General features: G+C 44.4%; 1 protein-coding gene across 3 annotated transcripts in view; it reads right to left on the bottom strand.

Moving 5' to 3' along the window:
• Window positions 1–22725, bottom strand: part of phkb (phosphorylase kinase regulatory subunit beta) — a 108746-nt gene that overhangs the window by 40223 nt on the left and 45798 nt on the right. For all 3 annotated transcript variants that reach the window (XM_011494103.2, XM_020700795.2, XM_011494100.3), the window contains 2 exons: window positions 20356–20514; window positions 20084–20178 (listed from right to left, as the gene is read on the bottom strand). In XM_011494103.2, the coding sequence (XP_011492405.1) occupies window positions 20084–20178; window positions 20356–20514 (254 nt within the window). The remainder of the gene's footprint in view (window positions 1–20083; window positions 20179–20355; window positions 20515–22725) is intronic.

Raw genomic sequence — 22725 nt, 5'->3', positions numbered from 1 at the left:
CTGTGCTGGGGGGGGTTGGCGGGGGGCGCTGCTCGGGGGGGGGGCCCAGCGGCGCTGGATGGGCTTCCCGTCTACACCTGGGGCTGGGATCGGCCCTTCCCTGGCTCTGGGGCGGGACGGGACAACCCTCTTGGGGCCCCCGGTCGCTCTGGGTGTCATCCGCTTCGGCTGCGGGGTCTGGGGGTGGGGTGGGGTGGGGGTCTTGTCGGCCCTGTCCTGTGGGGGGGCATTCTGGGGGAGGGGGGGCCACTATTGGTACGGGGCAGGGGGGGTTGACGGGTCGGGGTCTCCGCTGAGGCCATCGGCGGTTTCCCCGGCCGGTTGGCTGCCTCGGTCCCGTCGAGGCCTGACCAGAGCTCTTCTAGGGCCGGCGTTTGGGGGTGGGGGCCTGGGCTTGCTCCGGGGGGGGCCGGCGCTTTCTGGCTCCCCTCTCTCTGTGTGGGGGTGGTGGTGCTGGGCCTGGGGTGTCTGCGCCTCCGGGGGTGGGGCCCCGGGGCTGGGTGGGCCTGGCCCCCTTGCTGGGGGGGGGGGGCGGGGGACGGCTGTTTGACCACCGGGGGACAGTCTATCATCTGTCCCCAACTTACCCCCTTCCTCATATAACCTCATAATAGGGTGAGGGGGTGGGGGGCTTAGCCTGCGATGAGCCTTGGGGGGGGGGGTTTACTAGGCAGTGACCCCCCTCCTGTGGTTGCCGTATGGAGTGGGCCCCCCCTCTTTCGGTTTTATTTGCACCTTAGACATGTAGGGCCCTTGGTAGGGGGGGTGCTTGGACATCACTGCCAGCAAGCAGCGGATGTCCTCCTAGCACCCTACCCGCCAATTTTAACCGCACCTTAGACATTTAGGGCCCCTTGGTGGGGAGGGTGAGGGGACGTCACTGTGAGTAATCAGGAGACGTCCCCTTAGTGCCCTACCCGCCAATTTTAACCGCACCCCCCTTAGTACACACACCCCTCCCCCCTCAATATATACATCCCAACATAAACACACACACATGCACACACACACTCTCTCAAACACACATACACGCACACACATTTTGCAAGGAAGGTGGGACCTAGGACCATCTGTCCCCTGCCTCTTCCCTGGTGGGGGGTACGGGCCCCTTTGCAACGGCGGCTGTGTCCCCGGGGTGCTGGCTTCCTGGGCCCGGCGGTGCTCTCTCCGCGCGGTGGGGGGGTTCACATTACATCTGAGCCGGGGGTGTTCGTGTCCCTGGGGGGTGGGTTCTGGTCCTTGCTCCTGAGTGCTGGGCCCCGCCAAATTTCCAACTGTGGCCGAGCCTGGTCGGGCCATATTTACAACACCCCTTGTGGGCCCTCTTTTTTCCCCGGGGTTCCCCCCTCCTGGGCGGGGGCGGCGGGCCCCTGCCTCGCTCCTCCCTGGACCAACCGTTGGCCGGGCGGATGGCTGCCTGGAGTGCGGAGTGGGTCTCCCTTGGGGGGTCCTGGCCCGTACCTGGGGTTGGGGCGGGGGGATGCCCGGAACTCCTGGGTGGTGGTGGGGTGCTCGTCTGGGGCTGTGGGCGTCCTTCTCCGGTGGGGCCCTGCGTTGGGTTCTCCCGGCGCGGCGGGGGGGCTGCTCTCCTGGTTGGGCTGGGGCGGCGCCCTCTTTCCCTCCGTGCCTCCCTGCTCTCTGGCTCTGGGGGCCTTGCGGCGGCCCTGCTGGCCCTGGCCTGGGTGGCGGGCTTGGTCGCCCGGGCGGCGGTTGTTCCCTGCCGGTTCCCGTGTGGTGTTGGGGGGAATCCGGCTGCCGCTGCTGGTGCGGTGGGGGTCTTGGGGTGGGGATGGCTGGGCACTCTCCCTCCTTCTTTTCACGTTCCACCATCCATTTTAGAAGAACATAAACACTCACCTGAGCACAGGTGTCAGCTCAACAGACTGAATGACTGAAATATTTCACACTAGTTGGTTTTAAGGCATAAGTATGCGTGTGAACACTATCTGTTTTGTGTACATGTCGACAGGTGGACATTTTTGCAACTAACAGGTGTGTTTATAACATTTGAGTGTGTGTGTGGACAGGCTCCGCCCTTTTTTTTTGTTTTTTTTTTTTTGTTTTTTTTTTACATTTGAACCTTACCATAATGATTAACAACCAGTAAACTTGTTGCTTTATGCTGCTTCATGGTCTTATCCCCCTTCCCCTCCTATTATCACCCCCTACCCCCCCTCTCTCTAACGTCCCTCTTTCTTCTTCCCCTCTTTCCTTTTCCGTCCGGTCCAACACCAAAGATTTTCAGACATGTTTGAAATTAATAAAGTTTGGCCTCAATTACAAAAGGGGTTTATTCAGACATACCTTTGGTTTGTCTGAAGATTAATAACCCCTCTTGTTAAAGTAAAATATGTCCAACCCAAGAGGCCCTCAGCTCTCATCTGTCTGCCTAGCTGTTGGACAGGACAAGTTAGAGAAAAAAAAAAAAAAAAAAAAAAAAAAAAAAAAAAAGAGTTGAAAAAGGAGGAATTTATCTACCCCCCCCCCCCCCCCGCCTTCAAAACTATCTGAATAAAATAATCCGTCTTTTCATGCTCCGCCACAGATGAGCGACTCCAGGATGGGTGTCATAAAGGAAGGAAGCCCGTCTCTGTGCGGCGCAGAGATCGAGATTGTGATGAGAGTGTTTCAAAAGCATCTGGGCTTTTAGCAGAAATACACAGGAGGGCATAAAAGAAATGCTAAGGGGAGGGGTGGTTAAAGCTGGATCTCCTTAAAAGGTCATCTGATGCTGCAAGAAGCAGTACTGCGGGGGTCAGTTGCCGTTTTCATAGCTGAAGAGAAGTTGATGGGCTTGAGTCCATCAAATGACGCGTGGGATGTGGGGGTCCGGAAAACAAAAGGAGGAGGAGTGTGGACGGATGGCGTGGAGGCAGCTGGAATCGGCTCCACCAAGCAGGAGCAAGTGAACAATTGCATGGCGTGCTCCTGGCTGGTGTAATTGCAAAGGCGCCCTGACTGGGGAGGCGACACATTGTTCCTCAGACTCGTTCAGAAATATTATCTCCTGCTGACGGAATCCTTAGGAGCGCGGGGGAAAAAGAAATCAATTGGTATTAAAGGCGAGCCACAGTGTGAGCTACAGGAGTCGCAGCTTGTCAGAGCTGCTCTGCTTGATGCTGCGCCTGGAGAGCCAGGCAGGCTGGGAAAGATAAGTAGCCTGATTGCTGCTGCCTGTGTGTGAGCAGGGAGCATAATGATCAGAGCTCCGTGCCCAAGATAAATATACATAGAGCCAAAATATGAAGCTCGATGCTGACAGCTCGTCTCATGGAGTCGCACTCGTGCCGTTTGCTTCAGTGTGAAAATGTAAATCCCCGCATTTTCCTCCACCTGATTTTCTAAATGGAGGCACAAAGCTGCCAACTGTAGGACTTGACATCATTTGCTGGCCTGTGTTATCCTGAATGAGCTCTGATGCAGCCTGACAGAGGCCTCAGAACACAAATATGCTCCTGGTTTCCGTGCAAGGCTGCACACACAAAGACACGCGCAGTTCCAAACGTGGCGAGCAGATGGGCATTTCGGTGCCTAATGCGCTCCCCCTTCTTTCCCCCGCCAGCTGAGCAGCAATAAACCTGTCCCTCTGAACTGACGGGAGAGCCGAGGTTAACTCTGACAAGTTCAAAAAGTCAAAGCGAGCACAGCTGCTGTTACTCTGGAGACGCCGCCTCAGCGGCAGCAAGGCTGATGTCAGAGCGATGGTGTCTGACCACACCGAACGCTGCTCCCGCAGTGGATGTGAAGCTGCTCTGTCATATGAACATCAGTGGATGCCTTGGTCTCCTGGACCTACAGCCTAAAGCAGGTCATTAGGTTGTTCGAGGGTCGTAGAGAGGAGCGGCCGAATCTTAAGGGGAGCGCAGGTGTGTGATGCAGTACCCTCGAGGCTTGTGCAGCCACCTTCACCCTCCCGTTATGTTCAGGGTCAGATTGACCCGTTTGGAATTTTAAATACCAAAAAATAAATCAAAAGTGAAAAGCATTTTTCTACTTTGAAACTTTAATGTTATCAGCACATCAAGTAAAAAGGGTTCATAAACTTTAATTGTAGTTCAAAAAGGGACTGCATATTGGTGAACAGCATGTGTGGGTTTCCTACGGATACTCCGGTTTCTTCCTGAAATCCTGAAACACGGTTTATAGGTTGATTAGTGAATCGAAATTGCCCTTAGGTGTGCAGGTGTGTGTATATGTGAGGCCCAATGACAGACCAGGGGCCTCATTTATAAACGTTGCGTACGCACAAAAGAAGGCGTACGCCACTCTCTACGCAATAGTTGAGATTTATAAAAAGCAAACTTGACGGGAAAATGTGCGGTCCTCCACGCAAGCTCTGACCCAGGCGTACGCACAAAAACGGGTGAAATGAGAAACGGCGACGCCGTCGGCAGATGGAAGAAACACGTGAAAGTGAAAATGACAATCCTGCCTCTCATAAAAACATGAAGACTTCACAAAGCAAGTCTTACAATTAACTGCCTACACGAACACCCGTTTGATCGATCAGCAGTGAAACAAACAAAAAACTATCAAACGAAAATTACAACAGAAATTCAAATGAACACATATTTGCAAAAAGAAAAGTGAAATATTTTCTGCAATATTGGCATGTTGTGCAATTCATCCTCATAAATAATATATTTAACAGAACGAAATAATGTACAAAACTGATATTCCCGTCAATGTGTCCGTCTGGCGGAGCAGATATAGGTGCAATCAGACAGACAGATGGATAGATAAAGAGAGATGCATTAATTGTCCACTAAGGAAAGTTGTTTTCATAGTAAAACATTTCTTCATAAGCTACAGAATTATGGTATTCATGCATATGCCTTTAGTTTGTTTTATTTTTGATGAAACAATGTATGGCGTATGTCTCAACCATTCAGAAAGCAACAAGAAATTACATTTGCGCTGATCAATTTCCCATTTCCACGTCGATTATTACCGACATCTGTAGCTTGTCAGATGTAATTAAATGGAGGGAAATAAAATGCCCCATCACAATGCGTAACGACGCACAATGGCTGATCTTGCGCTCTTAGAAGATGTGGCAAATGGAAGAATTCGGAGTGAACGCATCTTTAGACAGCAAGGAGACTTGTTGGCAAACGAGGACGAGTGGCTTATGAGCCGGTTCCGACTTCCTCTGCGGGCTTTTGGGGGTGTGTCACCCGGTGCATCTGGCGCGTCGGTGTCCCACTCCACTTAAAAGGGATTCCCCAATTATTGCCGCCAGTCTCTCATCAGGAAGGGTCAGCTCCGGTGTCCCCCCCCCACACCCGTGGCAGACACGGGTGTGTGTGTGTGGTTGGGGGGATGGGGGGGGGGGTCAGCGCTAGACGTTTTTTTGCCTCGACTTTGATGTCCGACCTTTTCTTTTTTATTTCGGCCACGGTCCGAGGTTGGGAGGCTACAGCATTTACAGCGTCTGCCCCCGTCTGCCACTCACGTGCCTTTTTGGCATTAGTAATGCCCACACTGTGCCCTCCAAACAACATTATTCTCCTCTTTTCCAACTCGCCAACAATAACTTCTACTTCACATTGAGTGAAGTTACGTTTTTTTGATTTCCTCTCGGTGTGTGCCATGGTTTCGCAATCAATGAATATTCATTTGTGGGCGTTTCACGGACTATTTATGGGCAACTATGGGCGTGTCATGACGCCGCAAAAGCTGCGCAGCATTTAGAATTGGTTGTGATTTATTAAGAGAAAGATGCGTAGGATGTGCGTGCGCACGGTTTTATAACTCCGAATATTTCTGTGCGTACGCACATCCTATGTTTCATCCGTACGCCACTTCTGACGCAAATCCTACGCAAAGTTTTATAAATGAGGCCCCTGATCAGGGTGCACCACGCCCTTGCTGAACACTAGCTGAGTTGGCGCCAGAAAACCCTGTAAACCCAAAAGAGATTCAGTTTTGAACTGGGTTTTGAAGATGGATGGATGGATGGATGGATGGATGGATGGATGGATGTTAATTCAAATTGAAAAAAGCATCAACGCTGTTCCTCAGAAACAAACAAAGCAGGAGGGTTAAGGGACATCATGAAAATGGAATATACCATTGTCCTAAGTGTGCTAAGTGTATCATGAAGTATTCGTAAGGCTAATGAAAGTTACGACGTATGCGTGAAGCTGTCATGCAATGTCCACACTCTAGTCATTACTGAGGGAGCCGCACTGGCTCTATACTGATGGCGCACAAATTTTGCATCCACAGGGTATGCAGGTGATGCTACGTTCACACTGGGCACTTGACGCGTCTTGTAGAGAAAGCGCTAAACACTATTTCTTGAACGCACACACAGCCCATGGTGTTCACACCACACAACACCTACAGTTGGAAGGGGATTGGTGCGAAATGTCAAAGTGGTGCAAATCTCGAAAGTTATGCTTCCAGGCTTTTTCCTTGCGACGTGACAGACTTGGTCTCATGTAATTCCGGCCGCAAGTAGTCATTTCTCCTTCCTGATCAATTTTTAAACAGTTGGCCCTTCCGTGAATGAAAAGGGACGCCATCCATATCCCACAACCAAATGCAAGTCCCCGATTGGTCAAAGTTCTTGACTTTCGACACGCTTTCAGTGCACGTGTGTTTTGTATGTAAAAATAGTCCTAGAAAGTTGCGTAGCGATGTGTCAACAAGAGGCTTTTGGATTTGGAAGCCTGAGATGGCTTTTCATGTCTTTCCTTTGAACGCGGCCGCTTGAACGCGAGTTGACGCGACCGGTCCCATGAAAGCGGACGTTTGGTGAGGATGGTGTGAACGTGGCTTGATACATGGGGCCGCTGGGACGCCTATAGGATGTCCACATAAATTACACCCTGTCTAATTTCCTGATTTCTAACAGTCAAGCACGGAGTACGCTATGGGCACGCAAGGAGCGCACACTCATCACAGTAACAGCACTAACAGGCTCCTTGTAGTGCACTGGTTTCTGTCGTCGTGTCTCACCTACTTTACCCTTATATGTTACTCTAGTGTTCACTACAGCCTGTCGCCTGCAGCGTGGCCGTAGATAAACACCCATGAACCTTTGCTAGTCTACATAGATTTGGACATATCTGTCCAATTTTCGGCCGCAGACAGTCCGATCCACCTGTAAGAACCACTGCGACTATAAGGCATGAGGTGAGCTCAAACACGCTGCACTCTCCTGCAGCTGTTTCACGTCTTGAGGATGTTTTCACATTTGGATTTGGGAGCAGATGCCAGGCAGGCTTGTCTTTCCCCCCTCCCTCTCTAATTGTTGCTTTTCTGTTTTTCACTCCACTTGCTTAGACAAATGGAAAAATTTAAAGCTGTTGAAGGCAGTTACAGAGCTATCCTGGGAGCTCTCACACTCCAGTGGGCGAGCTGTCACCGGTGGGAATTTTCATTCTGTGAATTACTATGTTTACTCTGTGATTTCTTTTGTTTCTTAATTTATATTCACCCCCCCTGGTGAGGCTTCCTGGCTGACAGGAATAGTTATCACAGTTCTGCTGGCTGTCCTCAGAGTGATTTTCTGCACCTAAATTAACTCCGGTTGGAGATCACTGTTTTACTTGATCACATGACAGACTGCCGAGGCGACACATTTACTTAATAGTCAGGAAACTTTTTCGTCTCCTTAACAGCAGTTTAACTCCTTCATGTCTGAATTTATTTCTAATCATATTAAAAATAAATCTTCAATGTTTTTCCCCCTTTTAAGTTGTTTACCTTTTGCCATATCCCCTCAGGGGTCGCCACAGTGAATCGCTCTTTGCACAGGTGGTTTGGCAAAGATTTCTACCCCGGATACCCATCCTGACACAACCCTGTATTTTTTCCAGGTCTGGGACTGGCACAGGGGCTATATTAGGAGGGAGTTATCAGTGTTGGAGGGAAGAAAAAAAACCATAAACACTTTTTGGGGTAAACAGCTCTAAAAACCTGACTAGAGTTGGTTATACCTCTATGTGTGTTTGAGTCTCTTTTTCAAATGATCGGGCAGGGTAAAGAAAAGGGCTTACATGGGCAAGAGAAAGGGTGAAAAAACGAAATAATCAGTGGTGGTACTGATGTGAGAAGATTGTTAAGTCTAACCGACATCCTCATTGCAGATTTCAATATCAGTCTGAAATGATTATAGATTTTCCCTTAACTTTAGAACGATAAATGTAATGCATTTCAGGAATTTACCAAATTGCACCTCGAAATGCAATTGACTGTTGGTGAGAACTGGACTGAGCGAGGTTGTGGCGTCATCCATGAAAAATGGAAAAAAGAGAAAATGAAGTCAATTAAATCGCCATTTTTTTTGCAATACGGACCCCGCCATGTTGGAGCCAGACGTCGCCAGCAAGCAGTGGTTGGTCCCAGTCGGTGTGAGTCACTGTTTCTATGGCAACCAGTCTTGCCAATCAGGAGTGAGCGTGTTGGAAGTCCACATCTGTCAATCAAATGTTTTGAACATTGGACATGGGGGCCAACATTGGACATGGGGGCTTCTGTTGACATGTCTGATTGGTCAGTTTGTAACTTGAATATGAACTGCAGAAAAAAAAAAACTGAAAAAAATTGTGATTTTTAAAAGAAGGTTATTCTGACAGACAGAATGACTTATAGCTGTTTATCTCTCAAGACTAGTCTATGGGATTTTGGCCTCCTGTCACCGGTGGGTACTTCCTGTTTAGAACGCCGGGGGGTAGGGTCACTCAGTCTAGTTCTTATTTACAGTCAGTGGTAGTAACCTAAAGGAAGATTCCCTTTGGGGCAGATAGTGCTGTTCATTAAGTCATATTTGCCCTGACTCTTATATTTTTATCCTCTTATCTCAGCCTTCAGGTTTAAGCACAAAGCTGTTTTTTTTTTTGGTTTTCTACAGAAAGCAATAACCTAACCTGGAATAACCTGTTTCTTCCGCCTCATTTACCGAGCGCCAGTCTGTTTTTCTGTGTCATGATAACTGGGGTTAAAGCGGAGTTAGCAGGTGTGAACGCAGTAAAAACAGCCGGCTTGTGAAGCCTCGTCTTGTTCCTCTTGTCAGCAGCAACCGTCAACCAGCGGTCATTACAAGCCACAGATGCTTCCTTTAGCACACCTGGCTGCAAACACAAACCCCACATCCAGCGGATGCTCCGCCTCCAACAGCAGGAGACACTGATGAACCTCAAGGTGCGACGGCGTTGTCGCCTCTGCCTCCCTGTCACTGGAGCGGGGCAATAACTCAGAGCGATAAAAAGAAGGAAAAGAGAAGGGCGAGTTCCGTCTTGCAGAACACAGCGTGTGGAGGAGCGTAAAACAAGCGGAGGGTTAATGCATGCAAATGGTCTGAGTGATGTCCCCATCCCTGCAGGTTAAGGCCAGCAGCAGCCTCTGCGGGTTTTTATTGTCACGGACCGCTGGGTTCAACATTTCCTGCCCACCACCACACCATTTGGCAAACAGCCTGAGCACACTGTCCATCAGTGTGTGATAGCCAAAGAAAATGAGAAATGTGAGCCCGCTGGCGAGGGTCTGTCGCAGCGTGCTTCACTTTGTGCCGTTTGTTTGGGATTCCGAGCGAGTTCATACATCTTCCCGTCCATCTGCTTCATTCTGCTCGTGTTTCTCTGCAGAAAAGACCAGATTTCTCGGCACAGGCCTTTAATCTGAGCTCTGCTGTCTCCACTCCTACAATCCATTCTGCAGGAGGCTCACCTTAAGGGTGAGATGATGACAGTGCTACATATTCCATTTGCTGGCGCACAGCATCCCATTGCTGCATAAATGTGAATACCCAGAGTTCAATAGCACATTTGTTCCTGAAGCAGAAAACAGGACAAAATCTTTTCCAAAACACTCAAGATGTACATTATGAAACCAGAAGACGGCAGTTTTGATAAAGTAAAAAAAACAAAACACAAATGGCTTCTAAACGAAAAATACCAAGAGAAGCTTATAAGAAACCAAGGTAGATAAAATGTTTTTCAAAAATAAACAGTCTCATAGTTTGCTAAAAAACGTTTTTTCTTCCGTTTTCTTTCCGATAGTCTTCTTTAATACAAAAACATGAAGCAACAACCACTTCTTCATTTACGAAAAGATTTATTATAGTTTTCCAAACTCACAGCTGTTCCATTATTTTAACATTAATTCTATTTTTAAAAAACGTATTAATAGTGGCTCTGAAGTTCAAATCACTCGATGCAAAAACATTATAAAGATCACAATGGCAATAAAAAAATAAATAAAAAAACAGCATTACATTTTAGAAAACAAAAGAAAACTCCAGAAATCCAAATGTAAAAAATAAAAAACATTATGGAAAACAACTTATTTCCAGTTTAAGGTTAACTTAGATAAATCAAAACGAATTGTTAGAAGAAGGAAACACCAAAAGAAGAGGTGGGTACTATGGGATGTTGCTTATTGGATGATGATGTTTGTTCAATGAATGGATACTGGATATCATCATCCAGTCAGCGATGTCCCACACTACCCACCTTTTCCAGTTTCTCGTTGTGTTCCGTTTTTTACTTTTCATTTTGTTTTCTGCAAATTACTCGTTTTCTGAAATGATTTTTCATTTTTGTTTTTTAAATTTTAGTGTCTGTCATTTTTTTTGCTCTCTAAAATGTAACGCTGTTTTTTTAGCGCTCGTTTTACTTTTATATTTGGGGTTGTGATCTTTAAAATGTTTTAGCGTGGAGTGATTTGTGGATGTGATTTGCTCTTCGGGGTCACCCTACTCATTAGAACAATAATCATGAAAACAAATATTTTTGGTTCCATTAATAAAATAAGGTATTTTCTTATTTTTTTTTACGATAAAAATAGTTAATGTGGTAAACTTTTCCTGAACCAAATATTACTAAAACATGTCATCTTTTGAAGTTTTAAACCATTTTGCAGAAAGACAATTCTGTGCCAAGTAATGTGAACGCTAATGAGCAACGTAACCTTACTAAACAACACTCCGACCATCTTAAAACTATAAAAAACTGTTCATAAGTCTGATTATTCCCGTTAGTGTTTTTCTAGCAGCACAAGTTCATAAGAAATTCTCCTCAGTGTTGTGGGCGGAACTGCTGGCATCAAGCAAGAAGGCCAACGCCCCTTCCCCTCTCTGTTGCTCAGAGTATGGAGTTTTATTTTTCAGTGTAGTTTTGGTCCTAGTTTACAATGATTTCAATTAAGGAACACTCAGAAAATGCAATTTTGAGCTTAATTCTTCTTATATTTGATGTCTATCATCAGAAAAATGCAACAGGAGCATGTTAAAAACACCAAAAATATGTATTTTAAGCGGATCTGTAAACGGTTCAGAATATAAACTATTTTGGTTGAAGTAACATAGCAGCTAAACCTCAAATCCTGCATAAAGGGCAGGTTTTGCAAACACAAAGAAAAGAATGGTTAATAGAGGCTGATTAGCATGCAAACCCACGGATTTGTTAAGGTCAATTTGAAAAACCTGAATTTGGAGCAGAAAGAGGTGGAGAAACACAAGATCTGTGTGTTAAGAAAAACTGCACAATAATGGAGATCTCATCACATGTTACATAAACGTACATCTCCACATTTAGTTCATGGTTTTTATTAAACAATGTAGCAAAAAAAAGATTATCTTCAAAAAAACACACCAGGTTTATCAATTATTCAAATAAAATGCACAAAATTGAATGAAATGTAGTTTCCCATTTATTAGACTTATTCTTTTAATCTGGCAAGTGGTAGTGTTTTAAGTCTGTCAGGATTTAAAACAAAATATTTCTTAGACTTTTGGGACTCCAGACAACTATAGTAACCGCCAAAAAAGTTCTTCTACCAAGAGAAACAGACAGACTCCAAAAACTCAAGACTTTTCCAGGATGTCACAAAAGACGCAGAAGAACAAGAAAAAAAACTGCCTGAAGGGCTACTTTAAATTTGGGTTCAAATAGGCCAAATGGGCCAAATTCTCTTCTTTTGACAAAAACAATCAATTCTGGAGCTGATAAAGATGCATGACTGGTCATAACTTGCAGTTAGAGACACAACATCTCCGAAACGAGCCTCAGGATTACAGTCAAGGTGGGGAAGTATGATGGTATGGGACAAACGTGTGACGTAATGCATGTGTTGTTGTCAAGGATATCACAGGCTTCTGGGTTTAGTTTTGCACAGCACTGATCACGAAGCTAGAAAACGACCAAATATGAGCCTGCAGAAGGAATACCAGCAGCCTTTGTCTCAGATTATCTCTTCAGATCACGGAGGATCACTGATCAACTGCAGGAAACACTACTGTTCCAGATCCAGCTGTCACTTTGCTTCAAATTATCTCAAATGATCCTTTTTGTTCTCGGTTGAGGCTGAAATATTTCCCAAGAGAACATCCAAAGAAAATGATGAAGCAAGCGGATTCTTCCAAACTGGTTCTCTCCTCGTACCTCCTTTGTTCTCCTCTGTAAATCTCGTGTGCGTTTCCTCCTCTAACTTCCAATCAGGGCCTCTCTTGACCCCCACCTTATCTCTGATTCGGGACTGATTGCGCCCGCAGTGCGGACAGCCATTTTTCCATTAACCTTGTTCTCAGAACGAGCCAGAAAAACCTGACAACAGCCACTTCAGCCTGAATCCGTCCACACCCCGGTTGAGTGGTGGCCTGCTTTGTTTTAAGCCCCACCAGCTATTATCGCGTGTGTTCGAGAGGCGGTGCACGTGGGCCGATGGGGAAAAACCAAGAGACGCTGCAAAAGAGGAATACAGGAAGTAAAAAAGAAAAAAGCACTCTGACACTGTTGGCACGCATGCGAAGCTGAGCACATTAAGAGGACATTAAAAGAATGTGACAGAAACTACTAATTTACTTTCACAGCCATTCAAGGCTCCTCAGATCCACCAATTGCTATTCCCACTGTGTGTTATAGCATGTTTGTCAGTGGGGTGTTATGCCACGCTCCCCAGGGTGCGCTTCATCTGACTCGCCCTCAAAGCCCTCGCAGCGTCTCGTGTGTCATGCAGAAAACGCCCACAGTCTGCCAGCGCGCTGCAGAAGCTGCGTTCTACCACGTCAACTAAAACACACCCAAAGCCATTGATGATTACACGCAGATACAATTGTGCAGATCCTCTTTTTGACACAACTTCCTGCTGTAAACATGGGACTAAGAGAACACAAGACATGTGTTTCTAGGTTTAATGCTACTAAAACTGTTTTGGAGTTGTGTCTTTAGCAGGAAGTACAGCGGAGAATGAAAACTGTTGCTGATTATAAATATTTTGAAATCTTACTCTTTTTTTTTTCTTTTTTTTTTTAACTTGTCCTGTCCAACAGCTGGGCAGACAGATGAGAGCTGAGGGCCTCTTGTGTTGGACAGATTTTACTTTAACAAGAGGGGTTATTAATCTTCAGACAAACCAAAGGTATGTCTGAATAAACCCCTTTTGTAATTGAGGCCAAACTTTATTGATTTCAATCATGTTTGAAAATCTTTGGTGTTGGACCGGACGGAAAAGGAAAGAGGGGAAGAAGAGAGAGGGACGATAGAGAGAGGGGGGGTAGGGGGTGATAATAGGAGGGGAAGGGGGATAAGACCATGAAGCAGCATAAAGCAACAAGTTTACTGGTTGTTAATCATTATGGTAAGGTTCAAATGTAGTACAATAAGGGCGGAGCCTGTCCACACACACACTCAAATGTTATAAACACACCTGCTAGCTGCAAAAAATGTCCACCTGTCGACATGTATACAAAACAGATAGTGTTCACACGCATACTTATGCCTTAAAACCAACTAGTGAGAAATATTTCAGTCATGCAAAGGTGAGCTAACACCTGTGCTCAGGTGAGTGTTTATGTTCTTCTAAAATGGATGGTGGAACGTGGAAAGAAGGAGGGAGAGTGCCCAGCCATCCCCACCCCAAGACCCCCACCGCAGCAGCAGCGGCAGCCGGAATCCCCCCAACGCCACACGGGAACCGGCAGGGAACAACCGCCGCCCGGGCGACCAAGCCCGCCACCCAGGCCAGGGCCAGCAGGACCGCCGCAAGGCCCCCAGAGCCAGAGAGCAGGGAGGCACGGAGGGAGAGAGAGCGCCGCCCCAGCCCAACCAGGAGAGCAGCCCCCCCGCCGCGCCGGGAGAACCCAACGCAGGGCCCCACCGGAGAAGGACGCCCACAGCCCCAGACGAGATCCCCACCACCAACCAGAAGTTCCAGGCATCCCCCCGCCCCAACCCCAGGTACGAGCCAGGACCCCCCAAGGGAGACCCGCTCCGCACTCCAGGCAGCCATCCGCCCGGCCCACGGTTGGTCCAGGGAGGAGCGAGGCAGGGGCCCGCCGCCCCCGCCCAAGAAGGGGGAACCCCGGGGAAAAAAGAAGGCCCACAAGGGGTGTTGTAAATATGGCCCGACCAGGCTCGGCCACAGTTGGAAATTTGGCGGGGCCCAGCGCTCAGGAGCAAGGACCAGAACCCAGCCCCCAGGGACACGAACACTCCCGGCTCAGATGTAATGTGAACCCCCCCGCCGCGCGGAGAGAGCACCGCCGGGCCTAGGAAGCCGGCACCCCGGGGACACGGCCGCCGTTGCAAAGGGGCCCGTACCCCCCACCAGGGAAGAGGCAGGGGACAGATGGTCCTAGGTCCCACCTTCCTTGCAAAATGTGTGTGCGTGTATGTGTGTTTGAGGGGGTGTGTGTGTGCATGTGTGTGTGTTTATGTTGGGATGTATATATTGAGGGGGGAGGGGTGTGTGTGCTAAGGGGGGGTGCAGTTAAAATTGGCGGGTAGGGCACTGAGGGGACATCTCCTGATTACTCACAGTGACGTCCCCTCACCCTCCCCACCAAGGGACCCTAAATGTCTAAGGTGTGGTTAAAACTGGCGGGTAGGGTGCTAGGAGGACATCCGCTGCTCGCTGGCAGTGATGTCCAAGCACCCCCCCTACCAAGGGCCCTACATGTCTAAGGTGCAAATAAAACCGAAAGAGGGGGGGCCCACTCCATACGGCAACCATAGGAGGGGGGCCACTGCCTAGTAAACCCCCCCCCCCAAGGCTCATCGCAGGCTAAGCCCCCCACCCCCTCACCCTATTATGAGGTTATATGAGGAAGGGGGTAAGTTGGGGAAATCTTACTCTTAAAAACAGATTCATTGTCCACATGTTTTCCATTTCACATCCAAGATTTTAGCCCACTTTATTCCAAGATTAAATATGCCCTATTATATATTACAGGGCCTATACCATGCTTTTCTCAAGCCTTTAGTGTAAATTATATGTATTGGGAATAACATTTTTTCACAAAAGGGTAGGGGTTAGTAAGAAAGAAGGAATTTTGGTCCTTGCAGTCCAGGACTTATATGGGACAGAATAAAAAATTTGACAGGTCTCTAATGATACATTTCTATTCCCCCCATGTTCTTAATCTTCTCCTTGATTGCCCCCCCCTCCCCCCTCCTTTGATAATGTTATTTATTCTGGTGCTGCTATCCACAGCCTCAAAGCTGCAGCTGCAGCTGCTCATATGGCCTCTTCTCAACCACTTTGGCTTGAAGTTGCAGTAATAATTGGTGGTTGTTAGTTATCTAAAGAGATCGTGTGTTTTTTTTTTTTTTTTGGCAGCTCCTGCAGGGATGTTCCACTAAAGGCAATTCCGGGATGAGTCAAATAATTCACATGGTACGGAAAAAATTACAGAATTATACTTAATCAAACCAACTCTCTTACTTAATATATACTATATTGTACCTCAGAATTTAACATCTCTGTACACAAAAAATGTTTATATTCTTAACTTTCACTCATCTATATCTTAATTGCTTAAAATGATTGTTTAAGTAGTTTTAGACATATGGTAAATTGCTTTTGTTATACATTTTCTAAATAAACGTACATTTAAGCAAACAAGTTTTTATTGATTACTTTTACCGATTGTATTCATCTTTTTTCAATAAATGGTAAAAAAATAAGCTAAATGAAATTAGTACAATTGATTCATTACAAAATGAATATGCAACGCTTGATATAGCATTTTTAGTAGTGTGTAAATTGTTTTGACATATATTTTGAAGACATTGGACTAAAGGACAAGCTAAGAAATCCTCTTGGCTTTGCTTGAAAGCGCTGAGCTCTTATTGCGTGATCTTTTATGCAGAGTTAGATGAGGATCTGCAGGGAAAGGTGCAAGAATGCATAGCATTATGCTTTATGAATCAAGAAACAGGAAGTAAATGAAATGTACACATGGGAGGGGGGGTCCCTAACTGCATGTGAAGGCTCAGCGCAGCCCTGTGCCTCTCCACGCCTGCAGACCAAACTCTGACGGTCACAGACGAAGAGCAAACCGGACAGCTGCTGTAAACATGCAACTTTTTGTGCTTAAAACAAAACAAAAGGGAAACGGAGGAGGGCGGCGTGAAATGGAATGGATGGAGTCAAAACCGCATGACCTGGGAGACTTAAACAGGAGAAGACAAACATCAGGATTCTTTTCGTGAAAACCGTGGTGGAGGTAAAGCTGCTGCATAAGAAAGCGGCTTCACAGCGAACTCTGCTCATCTAAGCAGTTTTTACCAAGTCCTGCTGTGACGGAACTTCTAACCTGCCTCTGCAAAAATCTGCTGCATACCTACTTGCATACGGCGGAAAGGCGATGCCTGCAGCTCCGCCGAGTCTTCCTACTGACAGCAATTATTATTGATGCACACAATGGAGCTGCAGATGATTCTTGATTTACAAAGACCTTCGCTAATCTCTCACATCCTTAACATTCTGTTTAGTGAAGAATGCACAAACCAAGACGGAGATAACTCTGTCAGTACGTCACTGAATTATTTAATTCAAGCCAGATGTTCTCTGTGTGCAGAGGAATTACAGTCACTTCCAGAAACAGAAGGTAAACCAGTCGAGTCAGTGTCCAAAATTAAAATTCTCTTTCAAATTCAATTAATAAAGTATAGCATTAATGAAAATCGTTTCTTCTGAATGAGAAAGCTCACTTTGACCCCCTTCATTTAGCAATTCTTTAGCACTGACTGAAAATCTTTTTACGCTGTTCTCTGCTAACTAACATTGAAAAAAATGATTCAACGTTGTATTTTAGGATTTTATGTTATCTTTTTTAATATCACTATAAATGTATTTTTGTTCTGTTTATCACTTCGTGTCTGCATTTCTCACTATGTCATAAGTCGTTGCGCATCAGGAGCAGACGGAAAAATGCTTTCGGAAAAAAGAAACTTATTTGTGATGTGGAAAATACTCTGTGTGGGCCACAAGTTCCTTACCCCGAGCTCTAGTAATGAGGAGGGGAAGGGGGGCGGGGTTGCTCAGAGGCTAATTTCTAAGGAACTACTGCCGCTCTGGAGAAACGACACAGGTTTCCTGATTTTGGCTAAAAACGACATAATCATAATTAAAAGGGAACAGTTTGAAAAGAGATCTAAAGATGATCACGTCTTCAAACATGAAAAAAATGTAATTTGAATATTTTAGCTGCCTTTATTAGAGTCTTGGAGGTTTTTTTCCCCTTCAGGTTTGGCCTTTTATTCTCATCATTTTAATAAAAGTGGAAAAGTAGCATCTTTTACCTTCACAGTCTACTTTCATCCATCTTTTTCTATCCAGCTTAACCAATGGGTAACGTTTTTTTATTATCCGGTTTAGCCTCACTTTAGCATCCATTTTCATGGTAAATATTAATAAGTATCGCTGTTTTGTTATATTTATTAGGTACGTTTATAAGAAGATTTTGTGATTTTCAAGGGGGAATTTTCCTATTAATGAGGCAAATGTAAATATTTGGCACTGTGTGACATTTTGTTGTAGTGAAGCATCATTTAACTGCACACATATGTCTAGGATTTAATCCGCGTATTTACAGTTTCATTTACTTATAATTAATTACTAACATTTATTAATATTCATTCCATTTTCAGCCCTTTTTATCATTCTAAATCCATCTATCAACAATAGAAATGACAGTTTTATTTAGTTCTTTTGTAGTTTTTGTTTCTTTTATTCTTTGTAGAGTATTTTTTATGTAACTTCTAAAGATGTATGCAAGCTCCATGCCTCCTGCCGGCATCACCTTATCAGGCGGAAACAGGAATTAAATTCAACACGCATAAACAGAGAGGGACTTGTCAGAAAGGTGGGAGAGCATCAAGCGGGAGTAAATTCATCTCCACCTTTCATCTGTGATCTTCAGAGCTGCCGGCCCTCTGCAATATGGATTACAATATTCACATGATTGACACTGAGATATGCAAGAAGGATGAGTTTGTTCCTCATCTGAAAGCTCGGCCTCTGGCAAGGTGAGGCGAGATCGCTTCCGTTGTTTCAACTCGGAGGGCGTAAATGCAATTAAGATTTCAGCAAAAATTGCCTGACACAACGGAGGCGCGATCACAAACTGATGCGGCCTGCGGCGGGAGAAAACACAGGTGCAAACAGCACGGAGGCGGCAGAAGCAAACGTAACGGCGGTTTGAGTGCACCGAAATCTCCACGGCCCTTTCAAACGACACTGCAAGCCACTAAATCAATAGGACGCTGTAAATACAGTCTCAGTGGGGGTTGATGTTGTCGCCCAACACTGTCTGACTGATGTATGACACATGCAATGAGTGCTGCTGCACTTTGAAATAAAAAGCTCTTCTGCAGCCTTAAAGCGTTGAATCAAGAGCCAAATTCAGCTCAACTGAACAGTAGGAGGAGGTTTCCGATCGCCTCCACCTGCAATCCCCTTTTGACTTTTCAAATGCCATGTTTGCATATGTTCGCATCCGCTCCTGATGTACAACAATTTAAATACAGAAATACTCACAAATGCAATTTGAAGCTTAATTTTTGTATATGTGCTACATCATCACAAAAATTCTGGAGGAACATGTTAAAAACACCCAAAACACTATTTTCATCAGAGTGTGTCTTTAACAGATCTGCAGAAAACAGGTACGATCCCACTGTTAATATCATTTTTATTTTTTTACACTGCATAACTAACTGCTTTTTAAATAATAATACATGATTCCATCTGCAGTTATGAAGGCCAGAGCTACAATAAGTGCTGGACTCCTGAGGTATAATCATTACTAATAATTCACTGAGGCACCACACAACTGGTCATTATTAACAATAACACCAGATTTTTGGTTAATAATTAACTCACACTGGGTTTGTCAGCAAAAACTGAAAAATCAATGGAGACTCCACGAAATGCAGCTTTAAACTCTTTAATTCAGATCCTTAGACTTGGGGTTAGAGCTGTGACGGTGTGGGATTTTTGATCACCGCGGTAATGCGGTTGTCGTCACAGCCCTACCTACCCTACCTGCAGTTACATTGTGTAACTGGATCAATCAGGATCAGGGGTCAGCTGAAAAACCTGATTTTAAATAAAACAAAAACAAAAGCAAGACCGTTTTAAACACTAAGGTATGTATGTTAAAGTAACATTTAATATTTTATGTAAAAAGAAATTTAAAAAAAATGTAAGCTTGAAAGAATACTGAAAACTGGACTTCAAAAACTTATCGAATTTAAAAAAAAAAGTTAATTCGTATTTTTCATTTCTCTCCTTCACTTTCAGTCCTTAATTTACAGTTTCAAATCAGACTTTTCTTTTTTCTGAGTTGGGCCTAATTTTACATAGAGGTGGGGCTTTGTTCTTATTGGCTACGGGGACATGATTGACATCGGGTGACAAGTTATGGCAATGTGGAGTTTGGTACTGTATTCTCTACTGGACTTTTTTAAATTAAAGTTTCAATATTCCTTCAAATTTAAGATGTACTTTCTGTTTTTTTTTCAAGTTTAAAATTTTTGTTTCTCAAATTTTCTAAATTTATTTTAATGTGTTTTTTCAAGTTTGAAACTCCTTTTAGATGTCAATTCTTTGTTGAAATCACAAAGTCTATTTCTCAAATTAACAATCGGATTTTTCATTCACTTTATCCTGATCCTGACCCCATAAAGCTGCTCCTTTAACCCTTATTGATCGGTAGCAGTGACTTAGAGGGACATTTCTTACATTTAGTCATGCCTTAAGGTTTATTTCTCATTATGTGGTACACAAATATGAGGTTGAGTAATGGCTAAAACTTTGAAAACTCACTAAATAGTGAGTGAGGGCTTACCTGGTTGGAGTAGCGCATGCTGACGTTGCGTTGGTCCTGACGTGGCACGTATCGATGGATGGGATCAATGTCTTTAGGGCTGATCAGCTCATCCACTGATAACACAGAGATGATGCAAAGAATTTCTTACGATGAAGAGAAAACCCAAAACAAACATTGGCTAAAGACAAAAAAAAAAACTACAGGTATTCATAGGAAGTGCTAAAGGGATTCTTGTTTTTTAAAAACTGCAATTCAAACACACATTTGAATTTCAGACACTTCACACATACCCAGCAACTTGGCAATGGTATACAGGGCCTGACCCCACAGGAAGACCAATCCATCACGGCCTGAGTTGCTAGGGAAACGCTTCTGGCTGCCATGCTTGTTTTGCTCCGCCTCCACAAAGTCGGCTGGAACGTAGTAGTATTTGGGGATCACAGCATGGCCTGAAAGCAGAGAGGACCACAGTGATGCGTCGGCGCATGCAGACCACGGTAAGGAGTTCACAGAAACCACAAAAATAGATTAAACACCTGTTGATTTTAAGCCAACAACAGTGGTGCACAAAAATATTGTAAGAATTTCACACAAAATTAAAAATATTTAAAAAGATTATACTTTATTCTTGCACTGGAACCACAAAAATTAAGTTTGGATTTCGGGTTTTCTTTTTCCTGGAAAACTTAACTAAATATTTCGGTCCCAAACATTAAACGGCACATTCCTGGACTTTAGCAGAGAGAAAAAAATGACATTTTTTTCTGAATTCACTCTCCTAAAAGGTCACTGAGGTTCCAAAGTATTGACATGGAGTCCTCCTACTAGATGTCATTTTGACCTGATATGTTTTAACCTCCTTCAGTCCACCTGAAAAGCTGTCATGCTCGCTCTTAAGAAACGCTTCCCAGGTCTCTGGAACATTCTCTGCTGCCTTCAAGCAGGACCATCATTAAGACTCCAAGCAGGACCTCAGGTGAAGAATTATGGGCTGTCTGGCTCTGGCTGTTCCTGTCGAGGGTTCTTCAAGATTAGGTCCCTCCTTACACTTCCACCCTGCTGGAACTCTCCGCTTCACCTTTTTACCTGCTCTCTCAGATTTGGTTTGAAATCTGACTGGATGTTTTCTTGTTATTTTTTATTTTTATTTTGGACATGTATTCCCGCTACGTATTTGTGTGCCAGGGCTCAGTGCTAGACACACCTACTTTTGTGCAAATAACACAATCTTGACAACCTCTTTGGTTGTGTCATTCTATGCAGATGATACATTTCTTAACTTTAAACAAGAGTGAATTTTCTTTTCTTTATAACTGACAGTTCTACCCAAATAAAATTGATGTTCTCCTAGACGACGTCTTAACATCTACGAAAAAAACAACGTCTAGAGTGGAACTATGTACCGCTCCTTTTCAAAAAAAGTAAATATACTTTTCTTTTACGTGCAGTTAAAAAACGATGTTTTTTATGGACTCAGTTTTAGTTTGGCCTCAAATAATGTTTTTGTTTACCTTTCTCAGCCTATATGCATATATGAGTGTATATTCAGGTATCAGTTTCCATTCTAAAACCCTTCAGAAACTTTTGTTATTATATAAACTATTACCCTTTGTTGTGTGTCGCATTAAAACAATTTTATAAAGTGTCTGTTATTGCGAGATTACGAACTTCGTGCAGCATCAGTAAACTCATTCCACATATTTGCTTAGTCCATTTTTTGGTCCATATTTTCTTTTCTTTTCTTTTATTTAACCTTTATTTTTCTATCCAGTAATTGTCCCATTGAGATTAAGTATCTCTTTTTAAAGGGAGTCCTGGCTAGGGGGAAACAACAAATGACTTTTACAATAAAAATGTCAACATCTAAAACATAAAAATAGGATATTTTATTCTTTGATCTTTCTTTGACTGTCAAAATTGTTTATAAGTCATTTGGCCGGCACTTTGAAAAGCATTTAGCTCACAATTTTCATTCTGTGAGCAAAATAAAGAATGTTCTTGTTATTTTTTTTTTATTAGTGACATATGGATTTTCATAGGTATTTATGCACAAAGGCTGTAGCGGATTTCTACCTTTTAGGATTTAAGGTTTCAGTCCCTAAATGAAAGTGTTTTTTCTTTAGAAGTTTGAGGAAATTTAGTCAACATGTCAAAATGTCAAAATGTACTCTGTAGGGGCATCCTTAAAGGGCGTGTTACCTGGATCAGGTGTGCTTAGCCAAGAAGGAGTTTGAATGGCAGATTAATTGGCCCTAGAGGCCTAGAGTTTGAGACCTGTGCTCTGGGTTGCTGATAAAGTCACCAAAAGACAAGTAATCTTGAATTTGAACGGTATAAAGAGTTCTTAATAGAAAGAACTATTAAGTTTACAGGAATGAAACGAGGCTCCTTCTTCCAAATAAAACTACCAGAAAGTGTGACTGCTCCGAGGAGACAAAAGCAGGTTTCTTTGAGAGAGGAATTATTAAATTTGTTCCTTTCTCCACTGCCAAGCCAATTAAATGAAGGACTTTTGTTAATTCAAACAGAATAAATACAAAGGCTCAATGGAGACAAGCAACTTAAGCCGGCCTGTCTCACATCATTATCCTGTCTGCACTCCAATTATTCCTCCTCTATTATAAAACGCACCAATGAAAACTCACCATCTTGACAAGCCC

This window comes from Oryzias latipes, chromosome 3, assembly GCF_002234675.1.
Source record: "Oryzias latipes chromosome 3, ASM223467v1".
Lineage (NCBI taxonomy): Eukaryota > Metazoa > Chordata > Actinopteri > Beloniformes > Adrianichthyidae > Oryzias > Oryzias latipes.
Note: the sequence above shows the minus strand (reverse complement) of the source record. Positions and strands in the feature narration are given on the sequence as shown.